The sequence below is a fragment of the Arachis hypogaea genome, chromosome 15 (genome assembly GCF_003086295.3).
Source record: "Arachis hypogaea cultivar Tifrunner chromosome 15, arahy.Tifrunner.gnm2.J5K5, whole genome shotgun sequence".
Lineage (NCBI taxonomy): Eukaryota > Viridiplantae > Streptophyta > Magnoliopsida > Fabales > Fabaceae > Arachis > Arachis hypogaea.
The window spans coordinates 190387-205958 of NC_092050.1; the positions used below are offsets into that span (position 1 = coordinate 190387).

A 15572-nucleotide genomic window follows, 5' to 3' on the forward strand; every position below is an offset into this window, starting at 1 on the left:
ACGAATCTACACGTGTTCAGCACTTCTCTTTTTATCACCATGCCAACTATTTATTTCATTGGATGAAAAAAATATACATGTTAATTATTAGTTTATCACGTTCATTCAGATAAAGCTGTTTAATATTGATATTATTTTGTACAGTAAGAGGTAAAATAGGCAAAGAAACATAGCGATGGATTTGAATAAAAAAGGAAAGGGGTAATTGTACAAAACTGTACGTTTCCCCAATGGTACTATTGATTGAAACGTTACGTACTTTATGATAACATATTTCTCTTTTTCTATTATTAACAAGTAGCAACCACCTAAACAAAACCAAAGAAATTGGTTCAATGATTCTTACTCATTAGCATTAAGAAACACCATATGCCAATTGCCAAAGCTAACATTATTATCTAATTCCGAGCGTGCTGTTATTGCAAATTAAAATAAGCAGTGATGTGAGATTCCACCATACCATTCCTATCACAACGTACAATAAGGTTCCACCTTCTTTAGCTACCATCCAATTCCCCCTTCAACTCAACAATTATTACGGTAACCTCCATTCAGATGCGTAAACGACTACAACTCACACAGTAATAGTAACATGATAAACATCATCATTTATATGCATTCAAAAATTTCACATTCAAAACAATAATTACATATCATCAATTAAAATCGGTTTTACATGGCCAGTAAAATTTCCGTTTTTAAGGAAAAAAAAATCATTCAACACAGAGAATTAAAAAAGACAAACAAATAAAATAGACACTAAAATACTCAACAACATATTCTATCTATTACCAGTATAAACTATTCTTATACAGCCTGTAAAAATTAAATTTGGCATTTAACTATTTTTCCTTTTGTAAGAAAAATTAGAATATTTACCATCAAATATAATGATTAACAATTTCTAAATAATATTGGAGAAATTTGGCCATGATTATTCTATAATAACTAAACATTGTTAATTAATTTAACAGGAGAAAAAATGATTTAACAAGGAATAAGATAGAGAGAGAAGGGGAAGGATGGAAAGAAGTAGAAAAAGGTGAAGAAACGGCAAGTCCCGGAAGAGAGGAGAAACGACAAACGAGATCGCGTTCTCCTACATTCTCCGATTCCACATCCGCATTGCACTCTCAAAAAAAAGAAAAAAAGGAGAATCGATTTCAGAGCCCTGCAAAAACAACAAAAAAAAGGGGTGAGGCACAAAACCCACACACACACGACACAGACACCGCACAATCCGAGATGCTCATTCTCTCTCCAGCTCACCAACTTAACTTTACCATTTTGCCCTTCCCGGTACCTCCTCTTTTCCGCCGCCGACACTTGCCGCGTTACTGATCCCTTCCACGCCCTGGCAACCCATCTATGCGAAACAAAACCGTCGCAATCGTTTGGATGCTGTGTTCCGGGATTGTCCTTGGTGCAGGATAAGAAGAAATACAGAGAGAGAGATGGTGGTGGCGGGAATCCTAGGGTTTCAGGGAGTGGTGTATGCGGTATTGCTGTTAGGTTTTGTTTTGATTAGGCAGGCATGGAGGAATGCGGAGGCGAAGAAGGAGGAGATCGCGAGGTTGGTGGAGGATGCAGCAATTGCTGACATGGTCGCTGCTTCAATTGATTATTACTCCTCCTCCACCACCACCACCGCCACGTCGATTCCGGTTCCGGTGTCGGTGCCCAACTCGAGGTGGCACCAGTGTGTGGTGTGTTACGCTCCCACTACCATGCGCTGTGCTCAGTGCAAGTCTGTTAGATACTGGTTCGTTTTTTCGTTTTTCTTCTGAGCTTGCACACTTAGAAAGTGTGATTTTTTGTGGAGGGAATATTGTTAATTTATTATACATATATATATTAATTTTAAATTTGTTTTAAGTTTTCTGAGTTAAATTGAAATTTCGTGGTAACTGGTTTGGGGCTTGACTTGTCCAATCTTTGCTGAAACTTGTAGCTTGTGATTTTGACAATGGTTTGTGGACATAGTTCATTCCTTTTCTCAGTGACACGTCATAAACACGCGAAACTTTTTCTTTTTCTTTTTAAATAAATTAAGCTACTCTTTGTTTATAAATATTATGAAGAAGAAAAATTCAATCAATTTTAGTTCTTCAAACCACTTGTTGGTACGTTACCAAGCTTGTTAATTGTTTTCCATTTGTCATTTGTGGTTTTGACACGCATGCTTTCTTGTAGCTCGGGTAAGTGTCAAATTATTCACTGGAGGCACGGTCACAAGGATGAATGCTGTCCTCCGGTTGCCACCGTGCAGCTGAATGAGGAACCTGTTTCTCACAGGGCAGCAGTATCAGATTCAGAATCGGAAACACATTCCGGTATTCATGGTAATGATTTAATTGGAAGGTGCAACATGTTATTTTGTGCATCATGTATGGTATATAATCTAGTTAGATTCTTTGCAGAAATGAAAGGAACACATGCTGGTATAGCATCTGCCCGTCACTCATATTCCGGTGCTAATCCTTCTGTTTCTGCAAGGGAGTCTTTTGATGGTGCTTCTCGCATCAGATTGGCAAAACCTGTTGGCAACAGTACCACCGAGGATACATGTGTTTCTTCTTCTCATACCAATGAGAGTGTGTCAACCCCTACATTGCCGGTAGAGTCTAAAGATTCTGTAAATACAGAAGTTAAGGATTCTGGTTCAAGTAAAAGAAGCAAGACAAATTCTAGTAATAGTGCTGGTGAGAATGTCTCTAAGTCAAAGCCCTCCAAAACTAGGTCTGATGTATACCGTGATGTGGTGTCAAATTCTAGTGGCCATGAACACCGGAGAAGAGTTGCTACAATTGAAAAATCAGTAGCAGATACTAAGTGCAGAAACGTGTCTTCCTTGAATAGTTGTAGTACAGATTTTGTAGCTGATCATGATTTGGTAGAAGAATCACATTTGTCCAAGCACAAAGAAGCACGAAAATCATCATCTAGTTCTGCTGATCTACTATCCTCAACTACCAAGGGTGATTTGGCATCACATTCCAAGTCTTCCAAAAGTGATAATTATCACACACTGCCTGCTAAAAGTGCTATACCTAATCTGCCACTAAATGTTCGTAATGGTTTAAAAACATCAATGCAGAAGGTTGTCCAGCAGTTTAGAGGCTCAAAAGAGTCAAGATCTGATCTCGTATCTGTTGAAAATGAGGTTGGGAATATGTGTTGGCTCAGTTCTTCAGAACGTAACTATTACTAAGGTTTTTATCATTACTAACTTTGTCTGTGTTTATGTTCAAATTGTATGTTTTTGGCAGGTGGCCTTTCCTTATGAATTATTTTCGGAACTTTACTGCTATGACAAGGTGAAACTATTCCCCTTTGGCCTCACAAACTGCGGTAACAGGTATTGTAGATATCTTCTCCTTTCCATTGATTAGTATGTTATGTTATATGCTAAGAAAATATTGTGGTGACTGGTTGGATAAAGGGAGGGAGAAGAGTCTGATATTTTTGTAATTTTGGTTGACATTTGTTAATGCATAAGAAATGAGAGAAAGAGCTCATGTATTATATAAATTTCATCTAAAAAGGGTGTATGTATACATATAGCTATCAACTACTATCATAAATAAAAAGCTACTAACTCATGCTGACTTTCAGCACTCCCCTGCAAGCTTGAGTATATCGGTCATATGTACCAAGCTTGTTACATAAATAACTTATTCTGGGGCCTCTTAAAGCCTTTGTTAAGATTTTTGCCAATTGGTCATTTGAACTGAGGAAGCAAGTGGTGATACCTTCAATAGGTCCTTTTGTCTCTAGTAAAATGACATAAATCTCAATGTGTTTAGTCTTCTCTGAAAAGCTGGATTAGAGGCAATATGCAAAGCTGCTTGATTGCCACTTACAAGAGTCATAGATTCTATTTTCCCAAATTGGAGTTCTTCAAGAAGTTGCTTCAACCACATTAGTTAAGTTAATCCCACAGCACGATATTCTGCTTCAGCACTTAGATTGTGTAACCACTTCTTGCTTCTTACTTTTTCAAGAAATAAGATTGCCACATATAAACACAGTAGTAGGAGGTGGAATTGTATCTATTGGACACCCTGCCCAATCGACATCACAAATCTTTGTATGACCCTTATCCTTGTAAAGAAGCCCTTCGCTTGGTGCTCATTTGACATATTTTAGGGTGTGAAGCATGGCATTCCAATGACTTTGACATGGAGAGCACCATGAATCTTTCCTAAATTTGCAAACATAGGACCATCAATCTGTCAAAGGGCAACAACACGCATGAGGTTTTGACAAATCCCATAAAATCATTATGTATCATTAATGTAAAGTGCCTTTGCCTGTGTCCAAATAGCTTCACAAGTGCATGTGCAGGAAAAATCTGTTTAATTGAAGAATGGATTGTGTTCTTGATAAGGCTACAAAGTTGGGAATCAATCTTAATCCACTTCTGATGGTCACTGACAGTAATTTCTTCAGCCTTTTTGGTGAGATGTTTTGCATAATCCTAGCTAGTTAGCCACACACTTGATATCAGAGGTCCAAGAATCATAATTATTTCCATCAAGTTTGTCAATGGTAATAGGTACACTAACATAACTAGTGAAAGTAGGGTTTTCATTCTTGGAACCACTAGCACCGGCATCAATAGCAGAAGTAGCAGTAGCCATCGAGACCAGAAAGAAAACAAAGAAATAGTAAGCAACAGAAAGGAAGAACACGTCCTGGTGCGAAAACAGGAACGATACAGCTACACAATCAATTCTGGAAAGAGGATTACTAGGCGAGCACGGCATTGCAATTGACGGCGGATGCACCTTTAGGTGCTGGAGGAAGTCACCGAGAGAATTTGTACGTCAAAGAAAAGAGGCATGTGGTGATGTGGCTTGTTAGAGGTGCTTCTGTTGACAGGGTTGGATGCTGCAGAATAAGGCAAAGATAACCATGTGATTGTTGGTCGGATTGCTCGATGGCACACAGTGGCGGCGCTAGAACTGTTCTAAAGGTGATTGACAGCGGCCAGAATGTCTTGGGCTGCCAAAGAGAAGAACATGTCAGGAAATGTTCTAATGGCTGGAAGGACACATGGTTCTGGAAAAAAAAAATTTCCCAAGAGGATATTGGATTCTCTTTGTGCACAATGAGTTTTCTCTTTAGGATCTAGATACCACATTAATGCATAATGAAAGAGCTCATGTTATATGATTTCATCTAAAAGGGTGTATATATACATATAGCTATCAACTACTATCATAAATACAAAGCTACTATTATACTAACACCAACTACATGCTGCCTTTCAACAAGATCTTATGTTTCTAGATTTTCTTCTTTTCCCCCTAAATGTCCTCATGGAGCATGGGTAGAGAAGCAAATTAGAGTATGATGCTTGTGCTAAAAGAAAATTTACAATTTGAGTAGGTCTTTTTGAGAGAATATGATCAAAGTGTTAGCTGGCTAAACATTTTTACTAGGATTCAGTGCTGGTTTTAATTGTGTGTTTTGGTAGTTAAAGGGGTATAAATCCACTACTTGTTTGTGTTGGAAATTTTTTCTCTCTTTGTTTAGAAGTGTTTGCCTTGTTGCTAATACATTTTGAATAAATCTCCTGCAGCTGTTATGCTAATGCAGTGCTCCAATGCCTGGCATATACTCGACCTATAACTTCTTATCTTTTTCAAGGCTTCCATACAAAAAAATGCAAGTTCCTCTCAATAATAACTTTATTATTCAACTTGTTCAATTATTATGAGCTTTTAGTTTATTGAATTGTTACACTATTTCACTAGGTCAGAAGAAGGGATGGTGTTTTATCTGCGAGTTTGAGTATTTGATTCAGAAGGCAAAGGAAGGGAACTCTCCACTTTCTCCAATAGGGATATTATCTAAAATACACAAGATTGGTAGCCATTTTGGACATGGAAGGGAGGAAGATGCCCATGAATTTTTGAGGTGAGCCAAATGATTGCTGAAACTGATTCTTAGCCGATGCTTTCTCAGATTCTCATACTAAAAAAAGTAGTTGTCACTTTTGTATATCAAGTTGATAAACACGATAAAATTCTCAACTGATAGGTGTGCAGTTGATACAATGCAAGCAATTTGCCTTAAGGAAGCTGGCATTTCAAGTCCTTTGGCAGAAGAAACAACTCTTATTGGGTATACTTTTGGAGGTTATCTACGATCTAAGGTTGTTTTCAATTTGACAGTTTAGTTTAGTTTATGTTTTCCACCTTTGTTGAGGGAGATTATTTAACCTATGTAATATTTTGTAATATAATCTTTTGGCTTTCACTTGCAGATAAAGTGCTTAAGGTGCCTGGGGAAATCTGAGAGGTATGAGAGAATGATGGATCTGACTGTTGAGATCGATGGAGATATTGGAACTTTGGAGGATGCTCTACGACAATTTACAGCACCTGAAATTTTGGATAAAGACAATAAGTATAATTGCAGCAGGTATGTTAATTTATTCCCAACCATTACATCTATTTAGGCGTTTATTATGCTTCAGTTGTTGTAATGTTTCAAAACCTTTCTTGCCCCTTACTAGTATAATTCATTTTATATAAAGCTGCATGAGGGTTCATAAGTAATAAATGAATGGTGCGTGGTGACATAAACCTGGTGAAAGGTCATACTTTCAGGCTTTATTGGCAGTAAACTAAATTGAACATGAATATTTTACAATGAGAATCATCTATGGCGTCATACTTATTGTGACTTAAATGAATAGTCTTTTGATGTTCTCTTAATCCATAGATTCTCAGATATAATGTTACTACAACGAGGAAAAATGAGAAGTTTGCACAAAACACTTCTAGGTAAAGAATGTGATGGGTGTATGGGACTTCACGAATGGGCTGAACTATTCTGTTTGACAAATTTATTTGATGATCTTAGGAACTTTGTTGGATTTTCTTCAAAATTGATCATGCTTTGCAAGTGTAATTTAATTGAACAAGTTATTTAATGACAATCATAATTCTGCCCATGAATATGATGACAAATTTATTAAAGACTCAGCTTTAGGCTCCATTCACACTATGTAAATCTAAGGTTTTTATTTTTGCCCCTTTTCCAGATGTAAATCCTATGAGAAAGCCAAGAAGAAGTTGACAGTATTGGAGGCACCAAATATTCTTACAATTGTATTAAAACGATTTCAGGTACATCTCCAATATTAAATTTTGAAGTTTTACATGTTTTCTCTGTATTCTTTTCTGCTATCGTAATTTGATTTTCATATTATATATTCTCATGAATATTACACTTGCTGGTTTGGCAGTCTGGAAACTTTGAGAAGTTAAATAAGTCAGTTCAGTTCCCTGAAGTCTTGAATATGACACCATATATGAGTGGAACGAAAGATAAATCTCCATTGTACAGCCTTTATGCAGTGGTTGTCCATTTGGATACCATGAATACTGCTTTTTCGGGCCACTATATTTGCTATGTGAAGAATATTCAAGGAGAATGGTTCAGGACTAATGACAGTAAGGTGCAATATTTTTTTATGGACATACCTTTCTTGTGCTTGAATGCCTCCTTTTATATTATTGAATTGGTTAGATTATACAAATGACATCATTTGATTTTTTGGTTTTCATACTGTCTTTTTAGTTACATCATTCCCTTTTCTTATGCACAATGATACAATATTAGAATGATAGGTAGATAGATAGGAGGTTGGTCCTTACTCCTCATTTTTTAGTATGTTATGGAAAGATAACGTATTTTGGTATGAAGTATTTAACATATTTGGTATATACTATGTCATGAGTGAAAAGGAGTTAATTCCTAGATGCTACCCGATAAAGCTTGTTTTTGAAGCATTAATATAATGCATCATAGAATATTATTAGAATATAGTTGTAAAGCTACTTGTGCCTTTTGTTCTTCAAATTCAGATGTAAAGAAGTACCAAAATCATTTCAGGAAATTTCCATGATCCATTGAAACAATATTTCCCGTAATTGTAGGTTATAGCATTAATTCATATTCCAATGATGGTATCGAATATGTGCATACTTCATGTAAGAGGTGTGTTTCTGCATGTAAACTGAGGATAGCTTGTGTGCTTCTATGTAGGTAGAACCTGTTGAACTGTCAAGAGTCCTAGCAGAAAGGGCATACATGCTTCTTTATGCAAGGTAATACACCTGTGGAGTTCCATGTATTATTTCTTTGTTGGATATGTTCCATAATAACATTGTTTTATGATTTTTTTTTTAAAAATCTTTAGGCACTCTCCAAAACCTCGAGGTTTGGTTAGTAGCACTACAATCTCTCCAAAGTTCAAGAGGAGGAACTTGGAAGCCATTCCTTCTACTTCTAAGACGAGATCAAGTACCACGGCTCCAAGTGCCGACTCGAGCTCCCTACAACAAAAGCATGGCAAGCACCCTTCTTGGAGCGTTCTTGATGATTCCTTAAGCAATGACTTTGCATATCCAGAAGAATGGAGATTCCACTATGGGATGGATTCCTCAAGTGAAAGTTCTTCTCTCTTCAGCTCTTCTGATGCAAGTTCTTGTAGTACTTCAAGTATTAAGGACTCAGCCAGTTCTGCTGACTTCTCAGATTACATATTTGGTGAGGTGGGATCCAATTGGTATAACAACCAGGGACTTTCATCTAACTCCTATGATAACTTATCTACAGAATTCTTAGTAGATAGTGATGCTAATAGGAGGCACCGGCAAGACTCAGAGTTAGAGAATAAAGCAGTTTTGTATGCTAACAAAAACAGAAATCATAGTGGCAGTAGGGTTTTTGACCTTAAAAGATTTGTCACTATTAACCATCGAGACAAAAGTTCTAGTACACATGTGAAAAGAACTAGTAGAGATGCATCAGCTCAAACGTTTTATCGAGTTTGAGTTGATATAGAAGCAATTATCTTGTATTTTTGGTATAGAGAAAAAAAAATCATTATTTCGCCAATAGTTGTAGAATGAAGATGCTAATCTCTAATTGCTTGTCAAATGATTTATAAAAATTAAGAAAAAACTACATACCGATTTTACAAAACAAACAATCAAGAAAATGCTGTTATATTGTTGCTTACACTGATTTTATTTATTATTTTAAATGTTATTTTATGTGAAGGCTATCTAAGATGCTTATTCAATACAATTAACGAAGATTGAAAGAGTAGGTGATTAATAGTTGCATACTCTTTTTTTTTATTATTAACAATTTTGCATACTCTATAAGTCTATATAGACTAGTTCATATTACAAATTAAGAAAGTAACATGGTTAGAACTTGCATATTTGACAACATCATGACAAACCTACCTAATCTTAGCAGTGGGCCTAGAGTCAATTATTCTTTAAACCTAGAAAAACTTATTAGCCCTTGTCAACTATAATCCCTATATATAGACATTTACTCTTGCCATTTTATAATGTAAATCACTTTAACTTTGTTTTGGTACAAAGTGAAAGTGATTTATTTATCTTTAGAATGGAGAGAGTAAATAAATAATCTATCATCATTAGAAGTCCAAGTTAAGGTTATATAACACAGTAGCACACAACAATTATTGAGTAAAACGCCTCTTTTTAGGGACTGGCCTTTGCATGAGAGTACTGAGTGTCCTCTTGAGAATCTCTTCACCTTTACGATCATCATTGGAATCTTTGACCCACAACACAACCCTAGTTCTTCCTCCAACATTCACCATCTCAGCCTTTACAACCTTGGCTTCCACTGACCCCATTGCCTTTGCTATTGTTGACATCAATCCTGGCTTATCCTCACAATTCAATGTAGCCTTCATTAGACCCTCTTCATGTTTTAGACTCCACTTGTCTTCCCAACTAGGAAACACATCATCATTTCTTGGGCTACAAGCTTCTTGCATTTTCTTCTGGTTAGTAACCTTATTCATTTCCTTCTTTGAGCTACTAGAAGCTTCCTGTAGAATACTATTTTTTCTCAAATTTTTAACTATTTCAATAGTAGTTGCCAATAATGATGCCTTGTCCGTCTGTTAGTTGATAACACAAAATCTATAGTTAGCAAGCTTATCACAAAATTATGTAGCTGAAAAAATTATTTATGAGAACGGCAAAAATTCACTCGATGTACCCAAAAGAATTATTTGTTTAAAAAAAAGTCCAAAAAAAAAATTTTGTCAATAGATTTTTTTGTAGACAACTTAAGAGTTTGCTTTTTCTTTTATTATTAATAATTTTGTCATCAACATCTTTTGTAAATAATTTTGATAATAGAAACGTGAGACAGAAAAAGTAAAATTATTTATAATCTCTTATGTTAAGAGTAAAAAAAAGTGCCTAGCATAATATATAAAGTACTACACACTTTGGTTTTATTTTGGAAGAGGTTTTTGAGGGCCTCATATTGAGTGTTGATTCTCATCCTGCGTCTCTTTTCTGCTTGACTGTGTTTTACAGCTGCTTGTTTTTTGTCCGCTGCCTTTGATCTTGGCTTTGTAAAGATGTAATCATATGGTGTTATTGAAGAACTCCTTAGAATTTGAGCTCCAGAGTAATAGTGATTTCGAACTCGCTGCATGCCCATGTTCTTCTAAATATTTTACCAAAATAGAACAAAGAAAATAATACTTCCAATTTGATAATAAACAAACCTCACCTGTGTTAACGGTACCATAATTCTGACTTAATTCTGAAAGGTGTAAGATACAATTGCCACAAATCAATGAAGGTTGGAGGTTTCTACCCTTGTTGCAACAGGAGGAGTTGATTGCAAATGCAAGCTATATATAGAAATAAATTATGCAAGGAAAACTTCCATCTAATTATAGCAAATCCGAGATTAATTATAACATCATCAACATTTTAAGAAGCAGATTCCGAACTTTACTCCAAAATCCTGGTCATAAATTACTTGATTTGCACCCGCCTTCATCCTATACATTTTAATTTACCTGCCTTTTTTTATTTTTTTTTTAAAAAATTGTGTTTATTAATCCAAGTGAAATAAGGCAATAATATAGTTGTGATTTAACTCCTATTGTGGCTTAGTGTTGTTGCCTGTTGGCACTATAGGGTGCTTGATGTCACAGCATGCATGAAAATTGAAAAACATTGTGAGATACAACAGAAAAATTTTAGAATAGTATACTGCTATAAACTCTGGATTATAAAGCACATATGGAAAATTTTAGGTATCGGTGTTAGCTCGGACACGAGATGATACTGGCAGTGGCACTCTGGCAGAGATGGAGGTGGGTGCTTGTGCTGCCCTCCTCATTCATGCGTTTTTTTTTTTTTTAGTCAAAGTTGAATTAATTACCAAATAATTCCACTAATTCTCGAATCTTCCTTTATTGATTGAGATATAATTAAATTAATTTAATTAATGCCAATTAATACAATATATCTCAAAAGATGCCGATAGATTTATTAGAATAGAATAGAATATGAATCTACCAAAATAAACTAAAATAAGGAGAGTAACAATACAGTGTAATTCCCTTTTCATTTATATTCTGTCACACAACTATTTCTTCCCTGTGCTCCATCATTTACAAAATCAAAAGGCTTACTAGCAGAGATCTGACACTTATGTTTAGCTTTATCAGTTTTGAGTAAGCACAATAGAGGACTTGACTAAATTAGTATCCTAAAACATTGACTTAGGTAAAAGGAAATTTCAGTAGACACAACAGACTCAACAAAATTCTGAATCACAAATAACAAATGTTCTTAAGGCCATACTGCACCATCAAAATAAATACTAGGGGAAAGAATACAGCAGGATGATATTTTCAGGCAAACAAAGAACTACAAATCAATAATACTTAAGAAGAAAATCTCAGAAAAAATACACATATCCCAAGAGCATATAACGTAAAGTGACTAAAATGAAAGATCAACAAGACCTAAAAAATATATAAATTCTGAATCAAACATAAAAGATGGTGAAAAGAATGTGGATTCCGTTGAACTAAATCTACACACATTTGGCTTAACAAATTTGTTTGACTAACCTAGAAGAAAGGAACTCACTGTAAATACAGTTTATGAGGTGAGTTCAATTCAGTGATACTACTCATATACATGTCCTTGCTATTCCTAGAACATATATAGTAAGCAACAATGCTCCTGGAAACATGAAGCTGAGAGAACCAACCGAATCTTGTAGAAGCTCTCTCAGTTTCAATTCATAAGAGACCTTTGCAACCAAGCCAGAAGAGAGAAAAAATCAAGTACCCCTACTTTCAAAAAATCAGGTAGTCTTGCACAATGCACATACAGAAAAACCAATTCATTCAAAGAACATACTGACCATAATCAGCAACGCGACTAAGATTTTTGTATTTTTTTTTCATTTCAATTTCAGAAAGGGGCATTACAAAAATGGTAACATATACACGAATGCAATGCCTCCTAGTCAAAAACTATACTAAGTTCCTCTTTTCAGATTTTTCTTTTGGGAACCTACCAAAAGCTGTGCACAAAACTAACAATAAAAGAACACTATATGCTGCCGCCTACACAGTGCTCCTACAACTGCATAAATAAACAAGGCAAAGGTGCCAAATTACCTCTCTTCCTTGCATAATCAGTCGCCAAAGCGAACGCCAACAAAGATATCACCATCATCCCCTTGTGTAAACTCCAATTCACCACTGTCGTCGCCTGCATCCATATTCAAACCTAAATCATTATCAGCATCAAGAAACACTCCTTGCTGCTTCCTCATCATCCTGTTCCCAACCATCTTCTTTGCCACAGTCTTCACTCTCATACTCCCCTTCCCATTGTTGTTATTCCCAATATTATTATAGCTATTCCAACGCAAATCCACCCTTCCATTGTTGACATTCCCCTGAAGAACCATCCCATCATTCCCCACATCATTACCCTTTCCAAAAACATTATCTTCATCATCATCAGAGATATACACAAAATTTTCTTCATTCAAGTTCTTATTTTCCGGCTTCTCCAAAACCTCGTAGTATCTCAATGGCACACTCGCGTTGCACTTATAGTACTCCCTCCTCTCCCCCTGAACCACCGCCGTCTCCTCCCTTACCGGAGGCTTCACCGGCACGCCCTGAAACACTTTCTGGCAACCCTCACACCTCAAAGCACAATCCTCGTACGCCTTCTCGTACAAGTACATTTTCCAGCAGTACGGGCACACCGTCCAGAAAGTGTCCCACATGAGCGGCGGCTGCTGCTGTGGCTGCGGCTGCTGTGTTGGTGGTTGCTGCGGCTGAGGTTGCTGCTGCGACAACAGTTCACTCGCGATTTCGAGGTCGTAAATTTGGCGCCTTTGGGGGTCAGCGAGAATGTGCCAAGCCTCGGCGAGGCACGTGAGGGCTTCATCTGAGAGAGGGAAGGTGTTGGTGTTGGTGTCTAAGAGGAGTGCAAGCTTCTTGAACTGCTGCCGAGGGAGGGAGAGATCGCCGGCGAAGTCGGAGGAGCTGAGCTGGAGGAGGGAGTACCAGTCGCGGCTGTGAGCGGCGGAGAGGACGTCGGAGATGGCGATGATTTTGTGGGCAACAGTGTGGTGGGAGGGTGGGAGGCGGAGGGCGAAGTCGCGGGCTGTGGAGAAGCGGCGGTGGGAGAGCATGGCGGTGCATGCAGCGATTAGGGTTTCAGCATTGGAGTCCTCCGGAGGAGGAGGAGGAGGAGGGGGAGGGAATGCGTTCATGTTTGGGAATTTGTGAGTGTTTGTCAGAAATTTGGGGATTTAGGGTCCGAATAAGAGATTTGGTGGGAGAAGGGTGTCTTGGTAATTTGATGTGGCGTGTTTGCTTTGTAGGAAAGTGAAAATGTGCCTTGGTTTATATAGGTGCGTTATGGTAATAAACGATGTCAACGCTGGTTGACTTTACAGGACCTATCAGTCATCAGTGTATATACCCGTTGGACTTTGTATTCTATCCTTGACTGCCTCCCCAATTTGAGGATCTAAATAAATACACCTTTTTAGAAACTAAATTCATGAGGGAAAAAAACTAAAATTATATCTAAGGCTTTGTTTGTTTTGAGAATTGGATAAAGATAAGATATTAAAAACAAGATATAAAGGATAGGATATAAAATTTTGTATTTTTATATTTTGTTTGGTGAAAAACTAAAATAAATTATGAAAATTTAATTTATCTCATTTTTTCATTCAAAAAATTTGAAAAAATATATAATAATAAAAAATATAATTATAAAAAATTAATAAAAATAATAAAAAAATAAAAAATAAGTTATGTCAATTGTTAGTCTCTCTGTGTCTTTCTTGTTAGGATGGATACATAATACACTAATTCAATGTTTTTAAATATAATATCTTTATTTATATCTCATTTGTCAAACACGATTTTATATTTCTGTCCTGTCTTAGTGCCTCGTCTCTATAGACAAAGGCAACCTAAATGTTTTAGCAATTATTAGAATCAATAACATTTTTTCTCTATTTATTATATTGAAGTAATTGAATAGTTATGCATACCAATTACCAACTGTTTCTTTTTCTTGCAATCAATTGACCGATAATATAGAAATTTTAAATATTGTTATGGCATAGAAATTAGTTTCTTAATTTTATTTGTTCTTACCTTATCACTTATTTTCCCGGATTAGTGTACTAATGTTTGCTACTAGCGGCAAATACAAGTATCGAGGGTCTCAAACCTACGCTTTAAAGTGGTTAATTTTGAAGTAATATTAGATTAAAGTAAGTTAAAAATAATCTCTATATAAAAAATATAAAACAAAGACTAACTTTTTAAATTTTTTAAGCATTCGATCTAGTGAAAATACTAAAAAAAATTTATTTATCCTCTCAACCAATATCCTTAGAACAATCTTTAGTCAAATTTTCAAACTAAAGATAAAATATACTTTTTCTTTTTAATATTTATGATTTTCTAAATATATCTATAACGCTTAATTTTGTTTAATTTTGTTTTTAATACTTTTTATTCATTTAATTTTATTTTTAATATTTTTAATGTGTCAAAATTATTTCTGAATATTTTTTATTGTCTTTAACATTTTAGATGAAATTAACATCTAACAATAATGGGCACAAATAAAAAACATTAAAGACAACATTAAATAAATTAAATTTTAAAGATATTTAAAAATAACAAATATTAAGAATAAAAAATACTTAATCAAAAATTAAAAAGACATACTTTTTACAAAAATACTATTTAGCCAATAATTCTTATATTAATCAGTCTTTATAATCTAAAAATCAATTAGATTAATTTCATATATCCACTTTCTAAGTTTAGTTAATAAACTTGTAAATCAGATTTAATTACTGACTTAATTTCATATATTCATTCCTAAAATCTCTCTCATTGGTAACTACTCTTACTCTTCGTAAACACCCATAATAATCGTTTTTAGCCTTTCACTGTTTTTAGTTTTTAGCCTATCACTTTTGTTCTCCTGTAATCAATCCTCTTGCACGCCATTTCTTCTATTTTTCTTGGTGAAAACTCGGATGAAGTCAACTTCATATGAAGTTGATATTTGAGAGCCGTTAAATAAAAATTTAGTCAAATCAGTCAAATCATCTAACGACTCTCAAGTATCAACTTCACATAAAGTCGACTACACTTGAGTTTCCACCATTTTTCTTATCCA

General features: G+C 35.4%; 2 protein-coding genes across 2 annotated transcripts; one reads left to right on the forward strand and one right to left on the reverse strand.

The window, feature by feature from the left end:
* Positions 1-195: 195 nt before the first annotated feature.
* On the forward strand, positions 196-8919 carry LOC112747317 (ubiquitin carboxyl-terminal hydrolase 17-like). The gene is made up of 12 exons (XM_025795270.3): positions 196-1762; positions 2194-2342; positions 2421-3163; positions 3270-3358; positions 5588-5673; positions 5763-5925; positions 6049-6163; positions 6275-6432; positions 7058-7142; positions 7262-7474; positions 8065-8126; positions 8219-8919. Exons 1-12 carry the CDS (start codon positions 1455-1457, stop codon positions 8853-8855), a joined length of 2808 nt encoding a protein of 935 aa, XP_025651055.1. The 5' UTR covers positions 196-1454; the 3' UTR covers positions 8856-8919.
* Positions 8920-9131: 212 nt separating this feature from the next.
* Positions 9132-10762, reverse strand: LOC112747318 (transcription factor bHLH131-like). Its single transcript, XM_025795272.3, has 3 exons — positions 10597-10762; positions 10306-10512; positions 9132-9970 (listed from the first exon to the last, which is right to left on the reverse strand). The coding sequence occupies exons 1-3, from the start codon at positions 10612-10614 to the stop codon at positions 9521-9523; spliced, it is 675 nt and encodes a 224-aa protein (XP_025651057.1). The 5' UTR covers positions 10615-10762; the 3' UTR covers positions 9132-9520.
* Positions 10763-15572: the final 4810 nt, after the last annotated feature.